The following is a 22,634-nucleotide window of genomic DNA, read 5'->3' as shown; positions in this document are numbered from 1 at the left end:
AGAAGTGGCAGTGTTTTATGAATGTACATTTCAGAGCAATTATGGCAGTATTTTGAGAGAGACTGAATGTTTACTTTTAGGAATCTGAAACTAGCGTGGAGCTTTAGTTCCTGTGTAGTAACCTAATGACATGATTGTTTGTTTCCCTTGCTGTGGGAGAAAAGTGACAAGATCTGTGCTGATGGTAGATTGGCCTAAGGAACGCTGACAGAGATCAGGTTAATGTACTGTGGGTATCAGAATTTGTCACAGTCTGTGTACAGAAGGTGTGTAATGTGAAGGTGAATTTAAATTTAGAAAGGCTTCCCTTGTCAAGTGATGGCTGCTCCCAGCTCAGTAAAGTGATGTTCTTCCTTGTCTGGTCTGTGCAGTTACCTTGTACTGTCTATTTGCTGTGCATGCCAGGGGTCTTCCCAGCAGCCTAGCACTCTGCCAGGTTATTCATCTCTTTTGAGTTTTTATTTTATTTTGTTTTGTTTAAACCGTGCATTTGCCTATCTTTCACAGATCTCTTCATGTCTCCTCAACAAACTGGAACTAAGTAGTGGGGAACAGCCCAAAGCCCTGAACCAATTAGAGAGGGTATTGCTCTTTAAGAACCTGAAGGTCTCTCTCTCCCTTCTCCCTTCTTATCTTATTCCCTTCTTCCTTCTCTTGTAAACACCACGTGAGAGATAGTTATGTTGTGTGTAGCAAATCCCTCCACTCATTTGACACAGCATGGCTTTTGGGGAGAATGCATGCAGTGGTTGCTTTGCAGTGTTATGGCTGCAGCTGGGGCAGGCTTGGGAGGGAGAGACCCTTGTTTTCTGCAGCACTTGATGTCTTGGTGAGTGCCATCTAAAACACTGCCATGGCTTCTTCTGAAGGAAGAGAGTGGGAGGGGGTGGGCAAGATTTGAGTCCTCTGTAACAGTGAAAACCTGAAGAAAAGAAACATACTAAAATGCAGATTGCTCTCTGAAGCCTCAAATGTTGTGCGTCCTAGCTGTTGATCTTGATCATAGATGTAACAGTGTACCTGAAGAGTCTCTTGGCTCAGCATGCCTTAGACAGCATTACTCGAGGTGAATCTCTGAGCGTTGTTACTTGACACAGGGCCACAGGCTTCAATGCTCTCTAAAGTTTTTTGGTTTGGTTTGTTTTTAAGGAAACTGCTATAAAATTTCCATGTCTTTTGGCCATGTTTTTACTGACTTTAGAGCGATTCTCAGCAGAGTGTTTGCTAATGGGGGATGAGTGGGGCCAGACTGAACTATGATATGCAGTAGACTCTGTCAGCTCCCCTATAAAACTCTTCTAAAGAAATACTGTAGGCCTGCAGATGTTTTTTGACTGATCACAGAAGCCCCAGGAAACTAGCTTAGATGGGACGTTTCTCCGTTTTCCACATAAACCTAATGTAGCTTTAGTTCTTGTCTGCCCTAAATGCTATTCAATTCGTAAGGAACCAAGCTGAATATTAGAGGTATCTTTGCCACTTACTTGTCCTGTGTCTATACTCCAAGATAGTTTGTAAAGACAGTGTCTGGAGACTTGCAGATTTATGCAGTTACACAGAAGAAAAGACTAAGAAATGTTTCCCTTTGTAGTAGGCAGTATTATAGCTAAACACTGTATTTTGAGGAACAGATCTTTGGGAGCAGATTGCGTTCAAGTTACCTCATATAACATTACTTGGTGCAGTACAGGCAGGTAGGTAAGTGAGATGACGAGTGCGTCAGTGTGTCCAGGACTTGGATCATGGACTGCGTTCTCTCTGCATGCTTTTGTGTCTTGAACGCTACTTGATGTGCTGACCAGTTCCATGCTGCATCTAGAATGAGCTCATGTTTTAGTATAATCACTTTAGTTACTAATCATTGGCCCCTGCCCTTTTCTCTTGAGGCTTACAGTATCTTATGGAAAAACAAACGAGTGCAGGTAAGGTGGCTTGCAGAAAAATGGGATCTCATGGACCCTTTAAAAAAGAACCTTGTAGAGTTACATTTTTCACCTTCGTAGCTTTGAGATGGAGCTTTATTGTTAAAACCTCATCTACTAAAGGAAGCATTAGGAGTCTTGTAGCTTTTTTTTTTCTTCTACCATTTTGTGTACACGTTTCTTTATGCAAAGGTAACTGAGATAAATGTAGTGGAATATATACTGAGTTTCAAGATGAACGAGCAATAGCTCTGAGCTCACTCTACTTTGATTTCTAAGGAATGCATTTTAAATACAAACTTCAATTATGTATACTGTGAAGTACAAGCTTAATCTAATCTGAAGGACACTGATAATTGTAAAATTAATGCAACTAAGATATGACTGAGCATTAGAGAGGGAAGGACATTTTTAGATGATATTTAAAATTCATTTTACTAGTGATCTAGCACATTCTTTTAGCTGCAACCTTTAGTCAAGAACGAAATCTAAGGTTTAAAATCTCAGCCTGTTAACATGCAACTAAGCTTTCTAGCAAAATCAACCTTGGTATTGAAGGTAAAACAAGCATTAGAAATAATTCCTTTGGTCAAGGAGAAACTGTAGAAGTTTTTTCACATGTTTATACTAACATAAAAAGCAAGAAATGGTGGCATTGTTATATTTTAATTTTAATACAAAATATGGAATGAAAGATAGTACTTTAGTTGTCCTTTGATACGTGTATTGTTTTAGAATTCCCAAACGTGGAGTTGGTTAAAGAAACAGTTAGCCAATTGAAACTGGTATAACATTTCTATGAAGCTGTGCTTCTGCAAATTGTTCTAAGCTATGCAACTGTCATTGTAGTTTGCTATCTCTTACTGACGGGAAATAGCAAAGGAAAAAAAAAGAGGGGGCTGAAGATATAGGAGGTAGCCCTAGGCAATCGTAATAAAACAATACCAATTTGTGTAGGACGTGAAATACTTGATAGTTCAAGATGGAAAAGACCTACTTGGTAATCTCACCTGTCTATTAATTTGTCAATAAATGAATAATTTTACATACTTGTCTGAATGTTTTATAATTTGTTTAAATGTTTGGGATGGGGAAGAAAAAGTCTTTTTGCTTCCCTGAGTAAATAGTTTCCTGTCCATTTGAGGCTGTTGTGACTCCGTCTCTAAAAAATAGCACAGCTTCATCAAAATGATGGCAGATGGGCGTATGGCCTTTATAACAAACCTCAAGAGGAAAAATCTTGGAGTTAGTACAAAGCATAGGACAGTCACTGAAAATGAGTATTGTGCCTGAGGACAAGCACTTTCTCAAAAAGGCTAATGTTGATCTGAGATTGTAGTTGGTATTGTGTGAAAGGGGAGATCAGAAATGGGGGTCGGATTGTCAGACTGGACTTTCCAATAGTGTGCTTCAAAAGTTACTTGTTTCTCAGGAGCAATGTCTGAGGGTAAAAGGAGTGGTACCAAGATGGTTAGCTCTGAGCAGTATCTTAGCTCTACTTTGATTCAAGTTTTTTTTTTTTTCCTTCTCCCCCCCCATTTTTATTAGCAAGTTGCTTTCTACCTGGCAAATCATGACAACAGGATATAGTAGCTGGAACCAAAGTCTGTTTTGAAATCATATGGAACAGGCTTGGGTTTAACGTATAATGCCTCTAGGTTTCCTACGTACTGGGAGCAGTTTGGTACAATAAACTATGAACGTCTTCACATTCCCTTTTATACTAAGAAGGGAGAAAATTAAATATGGCTATTTTTAGCATAGTTAGTAAGTAAAATAAAACTACCTTGTCTAATTAATAGCCTTTAATGAATAAAGATGTTGATAATATTTAAGGCTTGGAAAGATTTTAAAATGGAAAGTGAAACTAAGATGAAATATTGGGAATTGGAAGAATGAAAGACAGCAAGTATTTTACATAGCTCTATCAGCTAGTGGATAGGAAAGATAAGATAACAGACAATTTTTCCATGAAAGGATTGTGATCTATAAACCTTTTAAAGCATTTAAAATCTACAAAACTTCAGTTTTGACTGTGTGCTTGTCATGTAAGTGTTTGTTAGAAGCTGTCATTTAGAAGGAGATTCTTGCTGCAAAATTTGGAAGAAAGGCAAAGTGGTTCTGAATCTATTGTTAATTAACAAGCTCAAAGAAACTGTAACATTGCTAAAACTTAGGGATTAGTTGTCAAGCAAATAGAATTTGTGGTGCAAAGAAGTTACACAAATGGTTTACTGTACTGGGACATAACATTTTCAAAAGCTTTGTTTAAATGAGAAAAATTATAGGCCTTGTGCAGAGAGAAAATTCTAGATGGAAGAAGGAAAGAAACAGAAAAACATAGCAGAATCTAGAAGGCTTATTGCTATTTAAAAGTAGTAGTAGCTGGAAGGAGTGAGGTTGCAGATAAAGGAGGAGACTAAAGAATGCAGCTGTCTTCTAGAGAATAATAACCCAATACTAGGGATATAAGAAATAGATAAATTATATTTTATGTTATAATATTCTTAGAGATGATTTTACAAAGAATACCAAGTAGAGACCGGTACTGAGACTTAAGGAATGGATTCCATTGTATGCAAGGAACCTCCTCAACGTTTAAATTTTTCACCCCCAAATTGAAGAGATCTGATAGCATCGGAAAAGTTGACCGCAGCTACTAAACCCAGGAGTAAGAAGCAGGCATTCTTGCGCTTAGAGCAGATTATTTGAGAAGGAAGCTGTTTTCAAACCTGCTGTTGCCATTGTCGATGTGACTAAATATTGTAATGGTGTTAGGAAGTTCTGGAAAGTCTGTACGTGCCTGCAATAACAGTGCACTGCAACAAGTGCCATACAGTCTGCATTGCTCTTACTGTGGTTCTCATTTGCTCAGTTGAAGGTCTGCATAAGAACTAGTGGCAGTATTCTGGTCAACGGGGAAGCTGAGGGTTAAGTTAGATTTAGAACTGAAGAGGACAGATGACAGGAGATGAAAGGAGAACATGGTTTGTTTCTAAGCCGTTAGGGTGGTATTTGCAATGTGTCATGCACCAGGAGTGAGCGAAATGCTGGCGAAACACTTCTTAATAGTGACAGAGATTACTGGAGGAAAGGGAACATAGCATTACTGTAAAGATGAAGAGTAAATTGAGACAAGTGACAGAGGTAGTATAGTAGCTACAGTAAATTTTCCCTTGCTTCAGACATGGAGTGTTGGCTAATATGTGGGTAGTAGGAAGTCAGAGGCTGGTTTGCATGATTTCGAGGTGCTGATAAATTTGTGTGATACATGTGAGTGCTGTTGCCTGACTTTGAGAGTTTTGAGACAGCCTTTGTGGGTTGGCTTGTGTAGTCCATTGTGCTATGTGGTTTTGCTATACTGATATTCTTAATGGTTTATGGTTTTCAGTTGAAAATGAGAGCTGGAGGAATGAGCGAATCATCAAAATGGAAAAAGCAGAAGAGATCACCAAGACCTCCTCGACATGTAGCTAAGGTCTCACCTGCGACAGAACAACCAGCAGCCAATGCTAGTGGCATTGCAGGTAGGCTGAAATCTGTTTTCAGAGATGAGACAGCACCTGTTCCAGGGCTGTTTTGGAAATGTCTTTATTTAATTTCTCTTAACAAGTTGTTCTGCATTTGATTTCTTGAATGTTTTTTTTTATTTTAGTTCTCAGTGACTGTTGCAATAAATATGTCTTAGCTTTTCAGGTCAAGGAGAAAAAGTTTGAAGGAGATGGATTACATATTGATGGCAGAAAGCACAGTCATGTGGCTAACATGACAGCATTTCTCTGCCTTCATTGTGCCTTACAGGACTATTTTATAGGGAAGGGGAACGGGAACCTAGAGAGGTAGCTGAGGTTATGTGCAGGAGGAGGTTGTGTGGAGGAGATGGAGGGTGTAGCAGGTATGTGGAAGAGGCTGAGAACAAGAACATTGGAAAAAGGAGAACTAAGGGAGTTGGAGCTGGGAAGAAAGTAGTGGCAAAAGTATTGTATAATAATGCAGTTGCCTGCAATAGGAGATAGTTGATCTAAGTGACATATTCTTTCATGTATTCCTAAAGGGGGTGAGGGTGGAGGTGATGAAGGATGAGCAAAGTGTGACAGGGGAAGAGATACATGTGGAACTGTGGGATGTGCAGAGATCTAGGTATCAAGAATGGGTGAGTGACCAGATCTCTCACTACAGGTGTAAGGATTGAAAGTATGCACCCATAGTCAATGAAATCTGAATAAAAAGCATGGGACTATGCACATTAAGGGACAGAGGAATATGGGGTATACTTACAACTATTATGAGAAGAATAGAGGTTGCGATATGGTAAGAAGAAACTGAGAGTTACGTAGAAAAAAGTAGAGAGAGCAGCAGAAGTACCTGAAAAAGGTTTGTTTGCAGGAAACTGATGGGCATGCACACAAGTCCTTTTGCATGTGCTTCCATTCAGCCTGCAGAAGTGGTGCAGTATATGACTAGTGCTGTGAGCTTGAGAATATAATGTTGGGGGACTTCCATATCCTATTGTTGTATAGAAGTAGACTAAATAGTAACAACCATTTTTAACCTCTCCTCTGGATAAATGAGTCCCTCTGGCTGCAAAGTACTCTGTCTCTTATGCACTCTACATTTTGACGGATCAGACATAAACATTAACAGTGAAAGGAAGCAGACAGGAAGCTTGAAACAATAGTTGTGTAAAATACATATTTCTGACTCTTATTCCAACGTAGAACACTATTCAGTATATTGTGAATGATTCCAAGTGCATTTCTACACAACAGCATGATTGCTGAAAACCAAGGAAGTAATGAGATAAAATTGCATCCAACTTAGACATCCAAATGAGAGCTTATCCCTACATAAATCATTATATTTACGCTTTCACATAGGTGTTAAATTCCATTATAACTCCTGTAACATTTTGGAGAGAAAGTTGAATAATGTTATAGAGCACATAATTAATGCTGATCTTGTAGAGCTAGGTAATGTATTAATTGTGCTTTTTATGTCAGAATTCTGTCTTAGCACGTGAAGAAGAGAAGATTACAAAATTGATTATGTATGCCATTTCATTTCCCAAAAATCAAGTAACATTCTGCTATTTATTTAAGATATTTCCAAAAATCAAGTCATGAATAAAACATCCGACTGTGCAAAACTACACATTTTACGTGTAAATTTATAACATACCTCTGGTTTGTGCATTTACTTTGTTACCATGCCCTTCGTTATATCATCACCTTTTGAACATTTGGTTTATGTTTTAAGTTTTCCTGAAAACCAGAAGAGATGCAAATATGTGGGTTTTCCTTAAAAGAAAACGTATATTCTGGAAGAATTGTCTCACATTTAGAAATAATAAAAATACTCAGTGTATTGTTTCAGACTTGTTTGAATTCTATTGCAATTTCATGTCTTTAATGTGAATTAAAAAGATAGGTCTTGCCTTCCAATCGAAGTGTAAAAAATAGTTTAAAAAAATCACTTTGAAGGATTGACTGATGTTTGATGCAAATATTATAGTGCTTGTGCCATTGTATCAAAGTATAAAGTACACCTTTGGGGCTATTTTCTGATTTCTTCTCAGTTAGAGAAACCCTCTGCACCATTTGTTTAACTACATGAATTATCTTATTCTCTGAATCCGTTAGATTCCAAGTGATATGTTTTAATTTGGAGAACTGATAGTATCTCACCTATTCATCTATTTGACGCTTTAATCCCTAGCCAGAAAGGGCTTTGTCTAATTTCTCTACGTTAATACCTAATTATCTGAGATCATTTGTAGTGCGTTGCTGTGATCAAAGTAAACCTTAGTTGTATTCAGTGTATGAACTGGGGGCTGAGGGAGAAAATTCTGCTGATCTTTTTGCTTCTGTTTCTCATCAGCAAGTGGAGTTACTTTCATAGATGCTCCTTCTCCCAGCTCCTCTGGAAGCTCAGAAAATGTTTCATCTGCAGTCAGCCCTTCTACAGACAGTGGTTTGGAAACATCCTCGCAGACCACCTCCAAAGAAGACCTGACAGACTTGGATCAGGTCACTGCTTTGGGACTTCATGCAGGAATGCCTGCAAATGAGGCCAAAGTCACTGATAATCAAAACCAGACAGAACTCCAGGTTTGTGGTTGCTTATAGAAGAGTTCCAACTCCCCACATAGTTAGTTGTGGGTTTAGTACAGTTACTCTATCAGAATAAACATCCTTTTGTATAAGTGATTTGTAACTTCACAAACACTCTTTTTTTTCTTGAGACAATCCCCACTGACTCAGAAATAACTGTGCAGCCCAGCAATGCACCTATGTATCTGTGTATCTAATGCAACTAGTCGTATTTTTGCCAATATCATCAACCTTAATTAAGGAGAAAGTATTAGAGGGAAATATAGACGAAATCTTCAGGAGAATTCTTTTAGTTATCTTTGATGAAAAAAATTTCTTGTGTTTGTGGAAATTTAGTCTCATAACACAGAATTAAGTAAAATAGTTAAGAGCTAGATGGAAATAAAAGTTTTGGAAAGAGGGTGCTGCAGATTATCTAGATGTGCTCTTTTAAATTTTGCTTTCCTGCTTCTCTTCCACGAGTGACCTGTATAGTTTTAATAGCTCTGAATGAGCAGTGAGCAAATAAGCCTTTCTTTTAGCATACCTAGTGCCTTGTCTTGTTTTGCTTTTTTTCTTTCCTTCTCAAATGACTGATACCAATGAAGAATGAAAGTCTGAGGGAGGAGAAGATCCAGTCAGCCTCTGTCGAGTCTATTCCTGAGGTTCTAGAGGAGTGCACGTCTGTAGCAGAACATTCTGACTCTGCCTCAGTTCATGACATGGACTATGTAAATCCCCGAGGAGTACGTTTTACTCAGTCTTCCCAAAAAGAAGGTGAGAGGTGGGCAATGTTGCTGAAGTCCTTTCTCCTTTCCGCTATTCTGTGTCACTTTCTGCCATGAGGGTGATAAATTCTTGTTCCTTAGTTGGTCTGTAATGATGTAATCTGTAACACTTGTTAGACGTCAGCAAAAGCCGAGTTGTTAAGAGTACCGATGTGTCTCGCTTTCCTTTAGGAGCCGCGCTGGTCCCCTATGGACTGCCATGTATTAGAGAACTGTTCCGCTTTCTCATCTCGCTCACCAACCCTCTTGATCGCCACAACTCCGAGGTGATGATCCACATGGGGCTGCAGCTGCTAACTGTTGCCCTGGAGTCAGCTCCCATTGCAAACTGCCAGTCCCTCCTGGGGCTTGTGAAGGAAGAGTTATGCCGACACCTATTTCAAGTAAGTCTGGCTTGTGCTAACATGGGATATGGCACAGGGGAATTAAATACTAATTTGGATCAAGCAGTCTATTGGAATTCACTATTTGGAGGTTTGACAGATCTCAGTCTTCAAAGAAGCTCTCTGCTGTATTGCAATGAGAGTTCTGAATTGCACCAGGGAAATGGTGATGTTGCAAAAATAAAGATGTTGTCACATGTCATTTTCTTTAGGCCAGGGCTGAGGAGGATGAAGCTGGTTGGAATGAACTGTAACTGGGGGATAACATCGTGTTTTGATGTAATTGATTTTGAGGTAATTATGGGTGCAAGTTGCTAGCTTAGTAAATAGGCAGAACTTTTCTAGCTATTAATTGCACAAGAGCTGTCTTGGAGGCAGTTCTTCTCCCAGGTTACTTCTCCACAAAGAGAATCTGTGGAGTTAGCAAAAGAACAAAATCACAGTAGGAAAACAGCATTACCACAAGCAGAAAGGAATCAAGTATAACCATCCGCACTTACAAGAGGTGAGACCAGGAGGCTGAAGGGATTGATTTCGGTTATTTGCAACACCTTTGCTATGGGAAACAATGTGTGGATGTCAAGACTGTCATGGGTACTGTTAATCATAACATATAATGATTAGCCTTTGTAATTCATAAGAATTTTTTTGTTTCTTTAGCTACTGAGCGTTGAACGGCTCAATCTGTATGCAACCTCCCTCAGGGTGTGCTTTCTTCTCTTTGAGAGCATGAGAGAGCATCTGAAATTCCAGCTGGAGGTGAGTTTTGAGTATCACTGGGTGCATAGTAATAGTGCCTTGGGCTCATTAACTGCGTATAGCTAGGCAGTCAGATGCAGTCTGAATATCAACTTACCTTTGTATAAATGACTCAGTGGGTTATGGGTAGGCTATTTAGGACTTTTTTTGTTGTATAATAATGTCTTTGAGACTGGTATACTGCAGTCGCCCACCTTCATACCAGTTTTTCAGAATGATAGATCCAGGTGCATTAAATGATAAAAATGTTTGAAACCTTTTTACAGACACCTTCAAAATGAGTCACCATTAAATATGGGATATGTCAGATTTTGTGCGAAGACGAAGTTTGCATCTGTTTCTGTAGTCCTCAAAGCTATTCACTGTACTGCTTTACTTTTTCTTTCCCTAAACTGAGCTGCCCTGTGTTTCTGCCAGATGTACATCAAGAAACTGATGGAAATAATCACAGTGGAAAACCCGAAGATGCCGTATGAAATGAAGGAGATGGCTTTGGAATCCATTGTTCAGCTGTGGAGGATTCCCAGTTTCGTGACTGAGCTCTACATCAACTATGACTGTGACTACTACTGCGCCAACCTCTTCGAGGAGCTCACCAAGCTGCTCTCCAAGGTGCTGAACCCACAGGGCTTGTCCTGCCGCCTCGCTGGGGCTGCTGGCCTCTGCATGGGCTGGGGGGACCTGGAGGGGACAGAGCAGGGATAGGCAGAAGGGGAAGTCTGTAAGTCAGAGCATGGTAAGCACAGAAGCAGAACTTGAGAATGGGAGTGGTTTAAAGATTTGGGGTGAGTAGTTTGTAGAGATGAAGAATGCTATTTAACATCTGGAAGCAGAGCAACAAAGAATAACAACTAGACTAATAATAACACAGCAAATAAGCCATTAAGTATATGCTAGAAAGCGTTGTATGGAAATTTTAGGGTGTTTTGTTATATGCTTTAGGGTTCATGAAGCTGAAAGGGGAACATCTTCCCCCCATTATGGGGAGAGAGGAATGAAAGTTGTCTGATGCTTACTTGTTTTGTTTCCCAGAATGCCTTTCCGGTTTCTGGACAGCTGTATACAGTCCATCTGCTGTCTATGGAAGCATTGCTGACAGTGATAGATAGCACAGAGGCACATTGCCAGGCCAAAGTGCTGAGTAACATACATCAACAAGAGAAGGAAGTTGCCAAATCCAGCCCAGAAACCATGAACAGCACCAAAGAAACAAACAATAGTAAGATTCCATTTCTTGATATTTTGATACTAAGCTTAATCTCATGCTAAACCTGTGGATCTCATTTTGGTAATTCATGTATTAAGCTCCATAAATGTGTTGTCAGTCTTCCTGTTGCATGTTTTATAACTGCATACTGGTGTTTATAACCTTGCTATGAGAACAGGGCCTCGGATCTCATCTCTGTTCTGAATATCAAGGAGAGAGAGTCCACTGTTCAAGAATGACATTATGCTTCTTTCCCTTTCCAGATCTTACTTGTTAGAGGATTTAGAAACCTCTTAACAATGGAACTCTTAACAATCTTAAGCAAAAAAAAAAAAAGTTCCCTTTTTTTGTTAATTTCAGAAAACAAAACATGTAATTTAAATCTTGTGTTGGTTATTGTCCAAAACAGCACATGCTTTATCTTTCCTCTGAGGCAACGAAATTGCTAAGCTTGTCTTTGCTTCATACCTACTTGTGAATAAGAATAGTGTTTTTTCTTTGGCCAGCAGCTTCTGTGACCTAGATTTATTTGTATCTATTTGAGCATTAGTGAGCAGCGCAGCTCTTGTACTTACTTTGTTCTTACTGTGGAGATAGATGGATGTCTGCCATGTTTGCTACTTCGCTGTTTGTAACAATAGTGATAGTGATGAAACTAATTTGTCTTTCATCTATTGTCTTTCATCTATTGCGTGGAGAAGTGAAGTATCAAGTTCCTGAGTTAGCACCTACAATCCCCATCCCCCAGCACCTGTTCCGTGTCTGTTTGTTTGAGTGAACAGTGTGGCAGAAATAAAATTCAGAGAGATTAAAATGTGCACCTCATGGAGCTTTATATAAAGGCCGTGTCAAGACTGGCAGTCACAGCGGAAGGAGGGTATGCTGTGGAATTAATGTAGACAAAATATTGAGGATACTGAGGAATCACAGTTACTGCAGGGAACTCCCTTGAATAAACACATATTCAATTTAGACTGGTCAGTTTCTTATTTCTCCATTGGAAGATTTTTCTTTGGCTTATGTATTTGTGTGGCTTTTTGTTTTGTTTTTAACTTCTACAGATAATGAGAGAGTGCTCAGTGAGGCAAAATCCTCCAGTGTGGTCTCAGAGCCAGGTGGGGCATGTCCTCCCACCAGTGGGTGCCTTATGGCCGACCAGATGAAGCAAGGCTGCATGGAGGTGGAAGGAGGAAGTGAGACAGGTAATAGTCTCTGGGGGACCTTGATTCTCTGAGTGTATGTACTGAGAACAGTCCTGACATTTGCCTGCTGGTTCTGCTATACCATAGACTGCTGTAGCTATTATGTGTTCGTAATTAGAAAGAAGTATGTGGTGAATATTTGCTTTATATTTGTGCTACATAGGCCTACTAACAGTTTTCTTCTGGGAGGGGGTTAGATCTGTTGGGTCACTTTGGGGCAAAGTGTGTGAAATTCATCACAGTACTGATACTTTAAGGTAGTCAAGGGCTCTTTCTGAGTAATGTAAGTAACCACAACATCCAGAAAATTAAATCTTGTGGATGTATGAAATTGTCCAGAACAAGAAGCTACTGTGCAATTATGCTGCAGAAAATGTGGGTGGGAGATGCGTAGTAGCTGAATAGCAGGAGTGTGATTGTCATTTGTAGGGCAGAATATTTCAACAAGACTCCATGACTGAAACTTGTGATGGGACACAATAGTGGGCTGAGTGGTACTCTGGGGATAGGCTTGACTGTAACGACAATTTGTCCTTCTAGCTGAGAAGAGTGTCCCCAAGAAGCCTACTCGATTTTCTTGCATCCTTCCAAGCCCTCAGGAACTTACGCAGATTAAGAACAAAAAGAAGGTATGATTGAGAACATACTGCAAATGGATCGAGTGTTCTCCTTGTTTTCCATCTCATGGGGGCTTTGCATGACTGGTCATATCTCAGAAATCTTGAGTTCCAGTCTCTGCCGATAAGAATTAAACAGTCAATTACTGAAAATCCTGCTATACTTCAGGGACAGCATTGATTATTATCTGTTCTGGTTACTGAGATGCAAGAAGTGTTGGGGAAATTTTATGGCACAATTTGTAAGCTATGTGCATCTGACTTCGGGGTGGGAAAGTTGCTGGGTCTAGTTTTAATTTATGGGGATAATCAGCAAATTATATCAAAAAGGTCAGGTTGCCTACTCTTATCAAACCTGTCAATGGGGACCATATCAAGAGGCCAGTAATAGAAGTGACATTCTAGCTTGCTGATTCGTTTACTCCTGCGTTTGCTTTGTCGTGAGAATGACTGAAAAGATTGTCTTGATTAGACAAAGAATGATTTTGCCACAATGTTTGTTTGAGCCTTATTATTCCAAGCTACACTCTTAACTCTGTACTACCATCTCTGACCAGAGATGGTCATGTTTTCGTAACTTATTTAAACAAAGATACTGAAGGAAGCACAACAGATCCCCTGCTGCTGGCATACTAATTTGCTTTGTGATCCACTCTGACAGCCTCTGGATCTGAATGTAATTTAAGGCATCAATTTCTCTCTAGGAAGTTTACTGCAGTACTGAGGAGCTCGGTTCTTTACCTACAGGGCAGTGCTGCTGTGGGGTAATGCTGAGCCACAAGGCGCATTAGGGGAAGTGCTTGTCAGCACAGTCTTCAGAGGAACTACTGAGTTTTGGCATTAGCCAATTTCTAAGAAATTAATATTGATTCAGTTACTATTTCGTTTGTAACCCTTTATTTTGCATTAAATCTAGCTTTCAATGCAGCCTAGCTGTTGGATTTTGTGTGAAAGTCTATTGTTGAAGAAGGAGCTTGTGTAGTGTTTTCATTGTTCTAACCAAAAGCCTCTCTTAAGACTCCAGCTTTATTGTATTGGAAAACAAGGTTAGAAGAAATCAAGAGCATTGCCAGCAGCTGGTCCGAGCAGTAGCTGAGAGTTCTGTAAAGAAAGTTCCAGGTGCTTCTAGAAAAAGGACAGTGCCTTACGCTACAGCAGAGGGCAGAAGGACACTCGTAAATCTGTTAGTTTGCTCAGATGCTAAATCCTTTCCTGATGCTAAATCTGGTAATGATTTCATCCTGAGCATGTCAACAGAGCACACTAAACATTCAACTTCAGAAATGTTGATGCTGACATGGCACCAGCTTGTTCTGCTTCCTTTAACCTCTGAAGTACTGGAGGAAAAAAAAATCTGCTAAATAAAAGCAGAGAACAAATTATGCATTGAATGGAAAGGTTTCTTGTATGTTTCCAAAAGCAATGACCAGAAGCTCAGAAGCATAGGACTGACATGATTATAAATGCAGTGTAAACTGCCAGCTATCTGAGTTCCTTTCGGATGGTCTTAAGAAATAAAACATGTTCTGTTGTTATGTGCTATATAACAATAGAATACCCTCGTGGTTGTGTTACAGGATTTATTGCTGTACAAAAATGCTCCTAGTGTCATACAGTCCCTTCAGGCCTGTCATACTTGGGCAGCACATGGGTATTATTTTGTTACGCCCTCACAGGGTCCCTGTGCTCTCTGTGCTGTTTCAGGATCTGTGTATTTCACTGCAATTTGAGGATGTTCATGCAGGTATGTTTGCAGGGAAGCAGAAAACAGAAGACTGGTTGCTTCTGAGTTGCTGAGAACCCAGGGGAGCTAGTAGTCATGATGGTCACGAATTTAGTTCACTAGGTCATCACTAGCAGTTTGATCGTGATAGGAGCTAATGGGGAACTGACATTTATTCTGGCGCTTAGTAAAGTTCATACAGTTGTTTGTGCTTCTGGTTTTTTTGAGCACCAACAGAATCTTTGGTTAACCCTTTCTCAGCCAGGTTTTTTATTACACAGACTGTGGTACTATCTAGTGTCTTAAAATAAGAATCAGGCAGGGAAGAGTAGTTGACTTCCCTTCAAAACCAAAAATGCACCTGTTCTTCTCTGCCCACATTGCATCTTCTCTGCCTAGCCATGCTGGAGCACCAGATGTTCTCAGGAGCATGTCTCACTTGCAGGGTGTTGTCTAGTTCTTAGGCTTTTGCAGCACTTCTTTCAGCAGCTGCATAAAAGCTGAGGAATCTTGCTGCATGTCACACTAGAGTACAAGAGCCTGGAGCCAAAGGAGACAGACAAGGACATGGAGTAGTAATGCCATTGTAGCTGGGTAGAGCTGATCTTTTCAACATGCTTGGGGCTCATCAAAGACCTTTCCTCTGCTCTGTTGAGGCATGTGGAGTAGCAGAGCTAATTGCTCAGTGAAACTTAAAGCTTTTCAAAGATGGCACCTCATGCGTATGTATGACTTGATACTGAATTCTTGTGATGAATACAGGTTTTCTGGCCTTGGTTAGCCTTTCCTACTCACGTGGTACAGTAAACTTTATCATGCTAAGGTTAATCTATTTGCTTTTGATTCAAATGTAAGAACATTTTAAAATAAGAAATAATGCACTTCCAGTTTGTAATTATGAGAATGTTGTCTTCAGCTCCTGATAACTGGCACAGAGCAGTTCAACCAAAAGCCAAAGAAAGGAATACAGTTTCTGCAAGAGAAGAACCTTCTTGCCACCCCCATTGACAACAATGAGGTGGCCAGGTGGCTACGGGAAAACCCTCGCCTGGACAAGAAGATGATTGGGGAATTTGTGAGTGACCGTAAGAACATAGACTTGCTGGAAAGCTTTGTTGGGTGAGTGTCTTTCTATATCCCTTTAATCACAAAGGGGTGAAAGCTGAGAGTTCAGTGATAAATTAAAATGCAGTGCAACAGTAGTTGGGATCTGTATCATTTGGCTCTATGTGCATCAATATGCCTTAATCATAGAATGATTCTATGCATCTCTTGCAAATGGATAGCACCTTAGATGAATATGATAGTGTGACACCCAAACTTCTTTCAGTAGGGGCCAGTCTCTGTGAAGACTGCAGAGATAATTATGTAATTAATAACTTGTATAATTATCAGCGGTTCTTTGTTGTTTTGCCTACTCATGGTCTTTTTCTTTGTTCCTCACCCTTCCCTCTTTACTGTCTGTTCTCTGTGACATCTGGCATTCCAATGCTGAACCAAACAGGACTGTAGTCAGTAAGCTTATCCTACCTTTTCCATCGTGTTTATTTCTCATCGCAATTCATTCTTCTTGCAGGACTTTCAGCTTCCAAGGTTTAAGGCTGGATGAAGCTTTAAGACTTTATCTGGAGGCCTTCAGGTTACCAGGAGAGGCGCCCGTAATCCAGAGACTGTTGGAAGCATTCACAGAACATTGGAGGGTGTGTACTTGGTGGGCAGAAAGCTCAAACACCGTGTTGGACATGACAGATCAAACTGCGTGTAGAAGCTTACTGTGTCCTGCAGGCAGCAGCTGTTGTTTTGTAGGAGATAGCAGTGGCATGTAGATTTCCAGGGTGCTTTTTGGAAGCTAGAGCCAGAGCCTCGGGTTTTTTGTTTGTTCCGGAGATGATTCAGTACTGCGGGTGGGAAAATGGTTCTCTTGGTCATTGATACATCCTTGTTAATGTAGGACTTTGTGTACATATTTGCCTTTCAGAAATCGAATGGGTCCCCATTTGCTAATAGCGATGCCTGCTTTGCCCTGGCCTATGCTGTTATTATGCTGAACACTGACCAGCACAACCATAACGTCCGCAAGCAGAATGTCCCAATGACTCTGGAGGTGGGTATTGGCAGTGTAGGCACCTGACTTCTCTTGTTTTGATAGCTATGCAGTATCTGTGTTATCTCAATGGCATTCTTTTTTTTTTCCTGGCATTCATGACTCATATGCAATAAGCTGGTGTGCAGCGCTGGTTGAGTACAGTTGGAGAGGAGGGCTGGGGGTGAAGGACAGTCTGAAGAAATGCTAAGCTTAGCAGACAACATGCCAGTTTAGTCAAGGTGCCTCTTTATTTTAACATACTGTATCCTAAGACATAGGTAAGAATGAGAAGATTGTTGAACTGCTGGGGGCTTTGAGAGAGGTCAAGTCCTTTGAGTGTCAGTGCACTGGTACAGACCTGTCGTTCTGATGTCCAGCCTCAGCTAAGTATGTGTTCTGTTTGCTCACACTGAAAGAATGGAGATGGGATGGGCTGGTGCACACTTCAATGCCACTAAGAATAGCTTTTTGTCTTTGAACTTTGAGGCTGCATGTTGAAGAGCACAGCCAAATCTGCTCCTGATCCCATGGAAAGCAAGTGGAGAACTGAATGCAGCCAAGCAGTTCAAGGTGGAGATACTAGGAGAGTTATATTGGTGTTACTTTTTTTCCCCACAGGAGTTTCGGAAGAACCTGAAAGGTGTGAATGGAGGCAAAGACTTTGAACAGGACATATTGGAAGACATGTACCATGCCATCAAGTAAGAATCAACCTGTCATCTCCTTGTATGCAGAGAGCAAACTAGAGTTGTTTGGTCTGTGAGAACTCCAGAGAGCTCTGAAAGGAGGCTCACTGATGATGTTTGCTTCAAACCACCTTCCAGCTCCATATGGGGCTAGAGTAACAAGCCTGTCATAGTAATTGCAGTGGATTTGTATCTTTGGATTCCTGCCATGGTATTTTAATCCACAGAGCTTTAGCTAATGTTAAAAAAATACATCTTATACCAATATGGAAAAGAATGTCTGAGCACAAGTGAAATGCTGTATCTAAGAAGCCTCTGTCCTCCTGGCCAGGCCTTTAGGCTTCTTCAGAACTTTTTATGCAGTGCCAGAGCTAGCAATTCATCCCAAGGACAGCATTGTTGCTATGACATAACATATCCAGGTCTCAGTTTAATACTTCATTTCAAAAGCTTTTGAGGTTTTCATATGAAGTTGCTGTGTGCACCCAATCTCTTCTGCCACCACAGTTTTTGGCACTCTCCCAGTAACTGGGGAGAACTTTTGGTGGCCGAGGCCCTTTTGGGCGTGGACTAGCTGTGGGTGGGGAGTTTCAGCAGTAGCTCAGAAATCTGCCTTATCAGTAAATCCAGACACTGCCAACTTGAAGCTGAGAGGATTATGTTTCTGAGGAGACAAGATGTGACTCTGAATCTCAGCTGGTTTCAGTCTGCAGTTGCAGGCAGTGGCTCATGCTGGAAGCAGGGCAGTGTGCTTGACTTCCCTTTTGAGCCTGCTTCAGGAAGGTGGGAATGCTGCCTGTACTGAATATCTAGAAATTCTTCGAGACATGACTCAAGCTTTCAAATAGAGCTCTAGTTTTGATTAGTGTCTCCCCGAGGGTGTTCTTAATGTCGTTTTAGTAGTACCCTGAGAATTTTCTTATTATCTTGCAGTGATGTAGTGCCTCTCTTCCAGTGTATTCCTATCTATCCTCCCTTCACCGGATACTTTAACTTTTTCAGTATGTTTGATGGCTAAAACAATTGATACATCATTTCAGAATTGCTCCATCTCAAAGAGATTGCCACAGTGTCATAGTTGAGACTGGGGGACAGTTTGTTTTCTTCGTATTTATTATCAGGGGGCGGGGAACAGACTGTAATCTGTACATAATAATACATTTGAATATTTGCATTATTCTTATACTTAGATACTCATGCTTATTCTTGACTGCAATGGTATAACAGTTTTTTATCTGAGAATAATGAGATGTGCTGAGTGCTCTAAGGGGGTGGGGGTGAAGCTGTGCTAGTGTTCTGTCCAAAGTTTACCATCATTTAACTCTAGTATATATTGTATTTTCCACCTGTAGTATTAGGTAGCTGCTGGTTCAGTAGTGTCCTTACACAGTAGTTACTAAGTGCTCCTGAGAGACACTGCACTTTATATCAAAGGTATTGGAAAGAGGGACAAGGGAAGCAGGCAGGCCTCAGAAAATAGAATGTTTCAGGAGCTGGCAAAATCACTTCAGAGTAGGTATCACTTAGCTTTGGGACCATGTAGCAAAAGGCACTGTGTAAATGTTAGGTTTGGCTCAGAATTAAAAATTCAACCTTTCTGCCTGCCTTCCTTGTAGAAATGATGAGATAGTGATGCCAGAAGAACAGACGGGCCTGGTGAAGGAAAACTATATCTGGAATGTCCTGCTACATCGTGGTGCCACTGATGAGGGAATATTTCTCCATGTGCCTCCTGGAAGCTATGATCATGATCTCTTTACCATGACGTGGGGGCCAACCATTGCAGCACTTTCTTATGTTTTTGACAAGAGCTTAGAAGAAACAATCATACAGAAGGCTATCTCTGGTTTCAGGTAACTCTTGCATTCATGAAACCCAGAACAGTTAGTGCGACCATTGCCTCACATCTGCCTGCTAGGCAGGTCACAGTGAATACCATCTGTTACGAGCAATTGAAGAGCTTTTTATTGTGACCTACGCTCTTCTAGTTTTCTAGCATTTGTATTGATTCATCCCATCTCTTCCTTTCTTGGTGCCACTCACTGTTTGGTTTGACTGCTGTGTTACAATAAATCAAAGTGCTTTGGGGTATGTATTTTTAAATTCCAGTGTAATTACATTTGAAAGACTTGCTGACATAGCTGTAGTGCTTAGAAGTGAGCAGAAAATATCACTCCTACTTTGCACCGTGATGCTGACAAAATCCTTGTATATTGGTAAAACCTGTGTATGAGGCCATAGCTGTGGCTGGATAAGATGGGGAACCTTTTTTTTTTTCCTCTTTTCTTCTTTTGTATCTTTTTAATTTCCCAGATGGTCAGTATTTTAAAATCTTGCTATCTGTGAGAAGCTGTTTTGTAATGATCTATGATGGTGCTTGCATTCAGACCAAACCATGCCTTAAGTGCAGCTTTAAAGCTCTGTTAATATACTACTGTAGCCATGATCTCTTGGAAACTAAACCTTCAACACTACTGCAAATGTCAGCAACTTTTTATGTCAAGACATGAAATTAGGTGTATTGGCTCAGCTGCAGCTGGTACGTCTGTTTGGACTTTCTTCTTGAAAGTGATCCTTGCATCATCACATATATCAGACGAATATCAGGATTCCAGGATCTGAGGATGATTGTGATTATCTGATGGATAAGAGTAGATTTTATACATGAGTAGACTTCCAGGGCAGGAAGGCTCTGCAGGAGGATCTGGATAGGCTGGAGCGATGGGCTGAGGTCAACTGTATGAAGTTCAACAAGGCCAAGTGCCGGGTCCTGCACCTGGGGCGCAACAACCCCAAGCAGAGCTACAGGCTGGGAGATGAGTGGTTGGAAAGCTGCCTGGCCGAGAAGGACCTGGGAGTATTGGTTGATAGTCGGCTGAATATGAGCCAGCAGTGTGCTGAGGTGGCCAAGAAGGCCAACAGCATCCTGGCCTGTATAAGAAGCAGCGTGGCCAGCAGGTCTAGGGAAGTGATTGTCCCCCTGTACTCGGCTCTGGTGAGGCCGCACCTCGAGTACTGTGTTCAGTTTTGGGCCCCTCGCTACAGGAAGGACATGGACGTGCTCGAGCGAGTCCAGAGAAGGGCGACCAAGCTGGTGAGGGGTCTGGAGAACAAGTCTTACGAGGAGCGGCTGAGGGAGCTGGGCTTGTTCAGTCTGGAGAAGAGGAGGCTCAGGGGCGACCTTATCGCTCTCTACAGTTACCTTAAAGGAGGCTGTAGTGAGGTGGGGGTTGGTCTGTTCTCCCACGTGCCTGGTGACAGGACGAGGGGGAATGGGCGAAAGTTGCGACAGGGGAGTTTTAGGTTGGATGTTAGGAAGTACTTCTTTACCGAAAGGGTTATTAAGCATTGGAACGGGCTGCCCAGGGAGGTGGTGGAGTCACCATCCCTGGAGGTCTTTAAAAGATGTTTAGATGTAGAGCTTAGCGATATGGTTTAGTGGAGTACTTAGTGTTAGGTCGGAGGTTGGACTCGATGATCTTGAGGTCTCTTCCAACCTAGAAATCTGTGTCTGTGTCTCTCTGTGTCTCTTTATACATTTATATTATGAGTGTGTGGAGAGGAAGGTCTAAAACATCGACAAAGAGGCTATCTGATTTGCTGTCCTGTAGAGAGACTTCTCTCTGCCAAGTTATTACATTCTCTTCTGTTTTCTTCTTCTTCCTCCAGGAAATGTGCAATGATTTCTGCTCACTATGGCCTTAGTGATGTATTTGACAATCTCATAATTTCTCTCTGCAAGTTTACAGCCCTCAGCAGCGAGGTAAGTTGCAAGGAGGGAAAAGAAGTATGGCTTTTAGTATATTGGAGCTCTCTTCCTCAACAGGCTTCAGACTGTTTTTTGATAGATAGTGTGTGGGAACCATGCTTTGTGCTAAGAAGATGACAGCAATTCCTTTCTAAGGTCAGAACTTGCAAAGAAACCCACAGCATTGTTCTGAGAACCTGTGCAAGATCCACAGTGAGCAGAATAGAACTGCAAAATCACCACCACCACCACCAAACACACACACCACAAAAAAAAAATAAAAATAAAGGCAGGGGCTGGAAGAAGATCACTCAAGACAGAAAGCATAGGTCTAAAATGACCAAGACAAGTGATCTTTGAAATCCCTTAAAGGGATATCTGAAAAAGAACAGTCCTACAAATTAGTTCAGTTAATGGAATTAGGCTGTTCTAAAATCATACATTCTTTTTATTGGGAATTTGTGTTGTCTGGCCTGGCTGTTTTATATCCCTTGCATCTTGGCATTGGTAGCAGTGAAAGAGTACCAGACTGACAATTAGAAGACAAAAAAAAAAAAAGCCTGAGCGATGGGGTTGCTTTAGATCCCCCCTTCCTCTACAGCTCACAACAGTAGAGATGCAATACTTAACCCTCTCCAAGCATACCAAACCTTGAGACTACCAACAGATAACACAAGCAGAGGAATGTCTGCCATTAAACAACTGTTTGACGCAGATTTATACATTAGAAGCAACTACACCAAGCCCTCAGAGGCACCAGCTATTGCCAGCTGCATCCCATCTAGTTGGGAGACTGGAATCTAGAGCAGTCCTAGGTCTGTGTAAATTAAGAAAGTATGTCTTTTGGTGATGTTGTAGAATCAGGGAATTCTGGATTTGAAGAGAGCTGGGAGTTCTTATCTTTGGCAAGATTCCAACGACACCAATTACTTTCTGCTGCCCTAAATTCCTGTAGGGCTTGGAGACAGTAGTGGAATATGACAACTGAACAAATATTTGAGCGAGAGTCTGGTGGAAGGGGAAAAGGAGGGGCGGTCTTCAGGGGTTGAGGAGACAAAACAGAAAGCGACTATTAGAAAGCAAGAGAAGAACAGCAAAGTGTCACTTAGCTGCTAGTCCTTCCTGGGACAGATCGCCCTGGTGATCAGGTATCCTCTCTGAGCACCGCAATTACTATGCATGTTTGGTTGAAAGAAGAGGAATAGAAAGGAATATGGAGGGGATTAACTTGGCAGTAACTAGTGGTAAGAGTAACTTTGTAAGTCAGTAGCAGTTTTGGCCACAGTTTGCACCTCTGATGATAACGATTGCCTCCAGGGGAGTGATGATAATTTTTGTAGAAGGCTTTGATCCTGGAATGAGTTCCTATAGCCCAATCAATTAAAGTTAGTGAGTTTTCAGCAAGCACTTTCAAAATGCTCAGT

At 41.0% G+C, this 22,634-nt stretch overlaps 1 protein-coding gene across 3 annotated transcripts in view; it reads left to right on the top strand.

Moving 5' to 3' along the window:
- GBF1 (golgi brefeldin A resistant guanine nucleotide exchange factor 1) overlaps positions 1 to 22,634 on the top strand; it is a 103,093-nt gene that overhangs the window by 67,833 nt on the left and 12,626 nt on the right. For all 3 annotated transcript variants that reach the window (XM_035571923.1, XM_035571995.2, XM_050711883.1), the window contains exons 9-23: positions 5,314 to 5,449; positions 7,800 to 8,029; positions 8,620 to 8,788; positions 8,971 to 9,182; positions 9,843 to 9,941; positions 10,359 to 10,553; positions 10,974 to 11,160; positions 12,210 to 12,350; positions 12,891 to 12,979; positions 15,607 to 15,809; positions 16,267 to 16,390; positions 16,669 to 16,794; positions 17,395 to 17,477; positions 19,079 to 19,315; positions 21,132 to 21,225. In XM_035571923.1, coding sequence (XP_035427816.1) covers positions 5,314 to 5,449; positions 7,800 to 8,029; positions 8,620 to 8,788; positions 8,971 to 9,182; positions 9,843 to 9,941; positions 10,359 to 10,553; positions 10,974 to 11,160; positions 12,210 to 12,350; positions 12,891 to 12,979; positions 15,607 to 15,809; positions 16,267 to 16,390; positions 16,669 to 16,794; positions 17,395 to 17,477; positions 19,079 to 19,315; positions 21,132 to 21,225 — 2,325 coding nt within the window. The remainder of the gene's footprint in view (positions 1 to 5,313; positions 5,450 to 7,799; positions 8,030 to 8,619; positions 8,789 to 8,970; positions 9,183 to 9,842; positions 9,942 to 10,358; positions 10,554 to 10,973; positions 11,161 to 12,209; positions 12,351 to 12,890; positions 12,980 to 15,606; positions 15,810 to 16,266; positions 16,391 to 16,668; positions 16,795 to 17,394; positions 17,478 to 19,078; positions 19,316 to 21,131; positions 21,226 to 22,634) is intronic.

The sequence above is a fragment of the Cygnus atratus genome, chromosome 7 (assembly GCF_013377495.2).
Source record: "Cygnus atratus isolate AKBS03 ecotype Queensland, Australia chromosome 7, CAtr_DNAZoo_HiC_assembly, whole genome shotgun sequence".
In the NCBI taxonomy this organism is placed as follows: Eukaryota; Metazoa; Chordata; class Aves; order Anseriformes; family Anatidae; genus Cygnus; species Cygnus atratus.
Note: the sequence above shows the minus strand (reverse complement) of the source record. Positions and strands in the feature narration are given on the sequence as shown.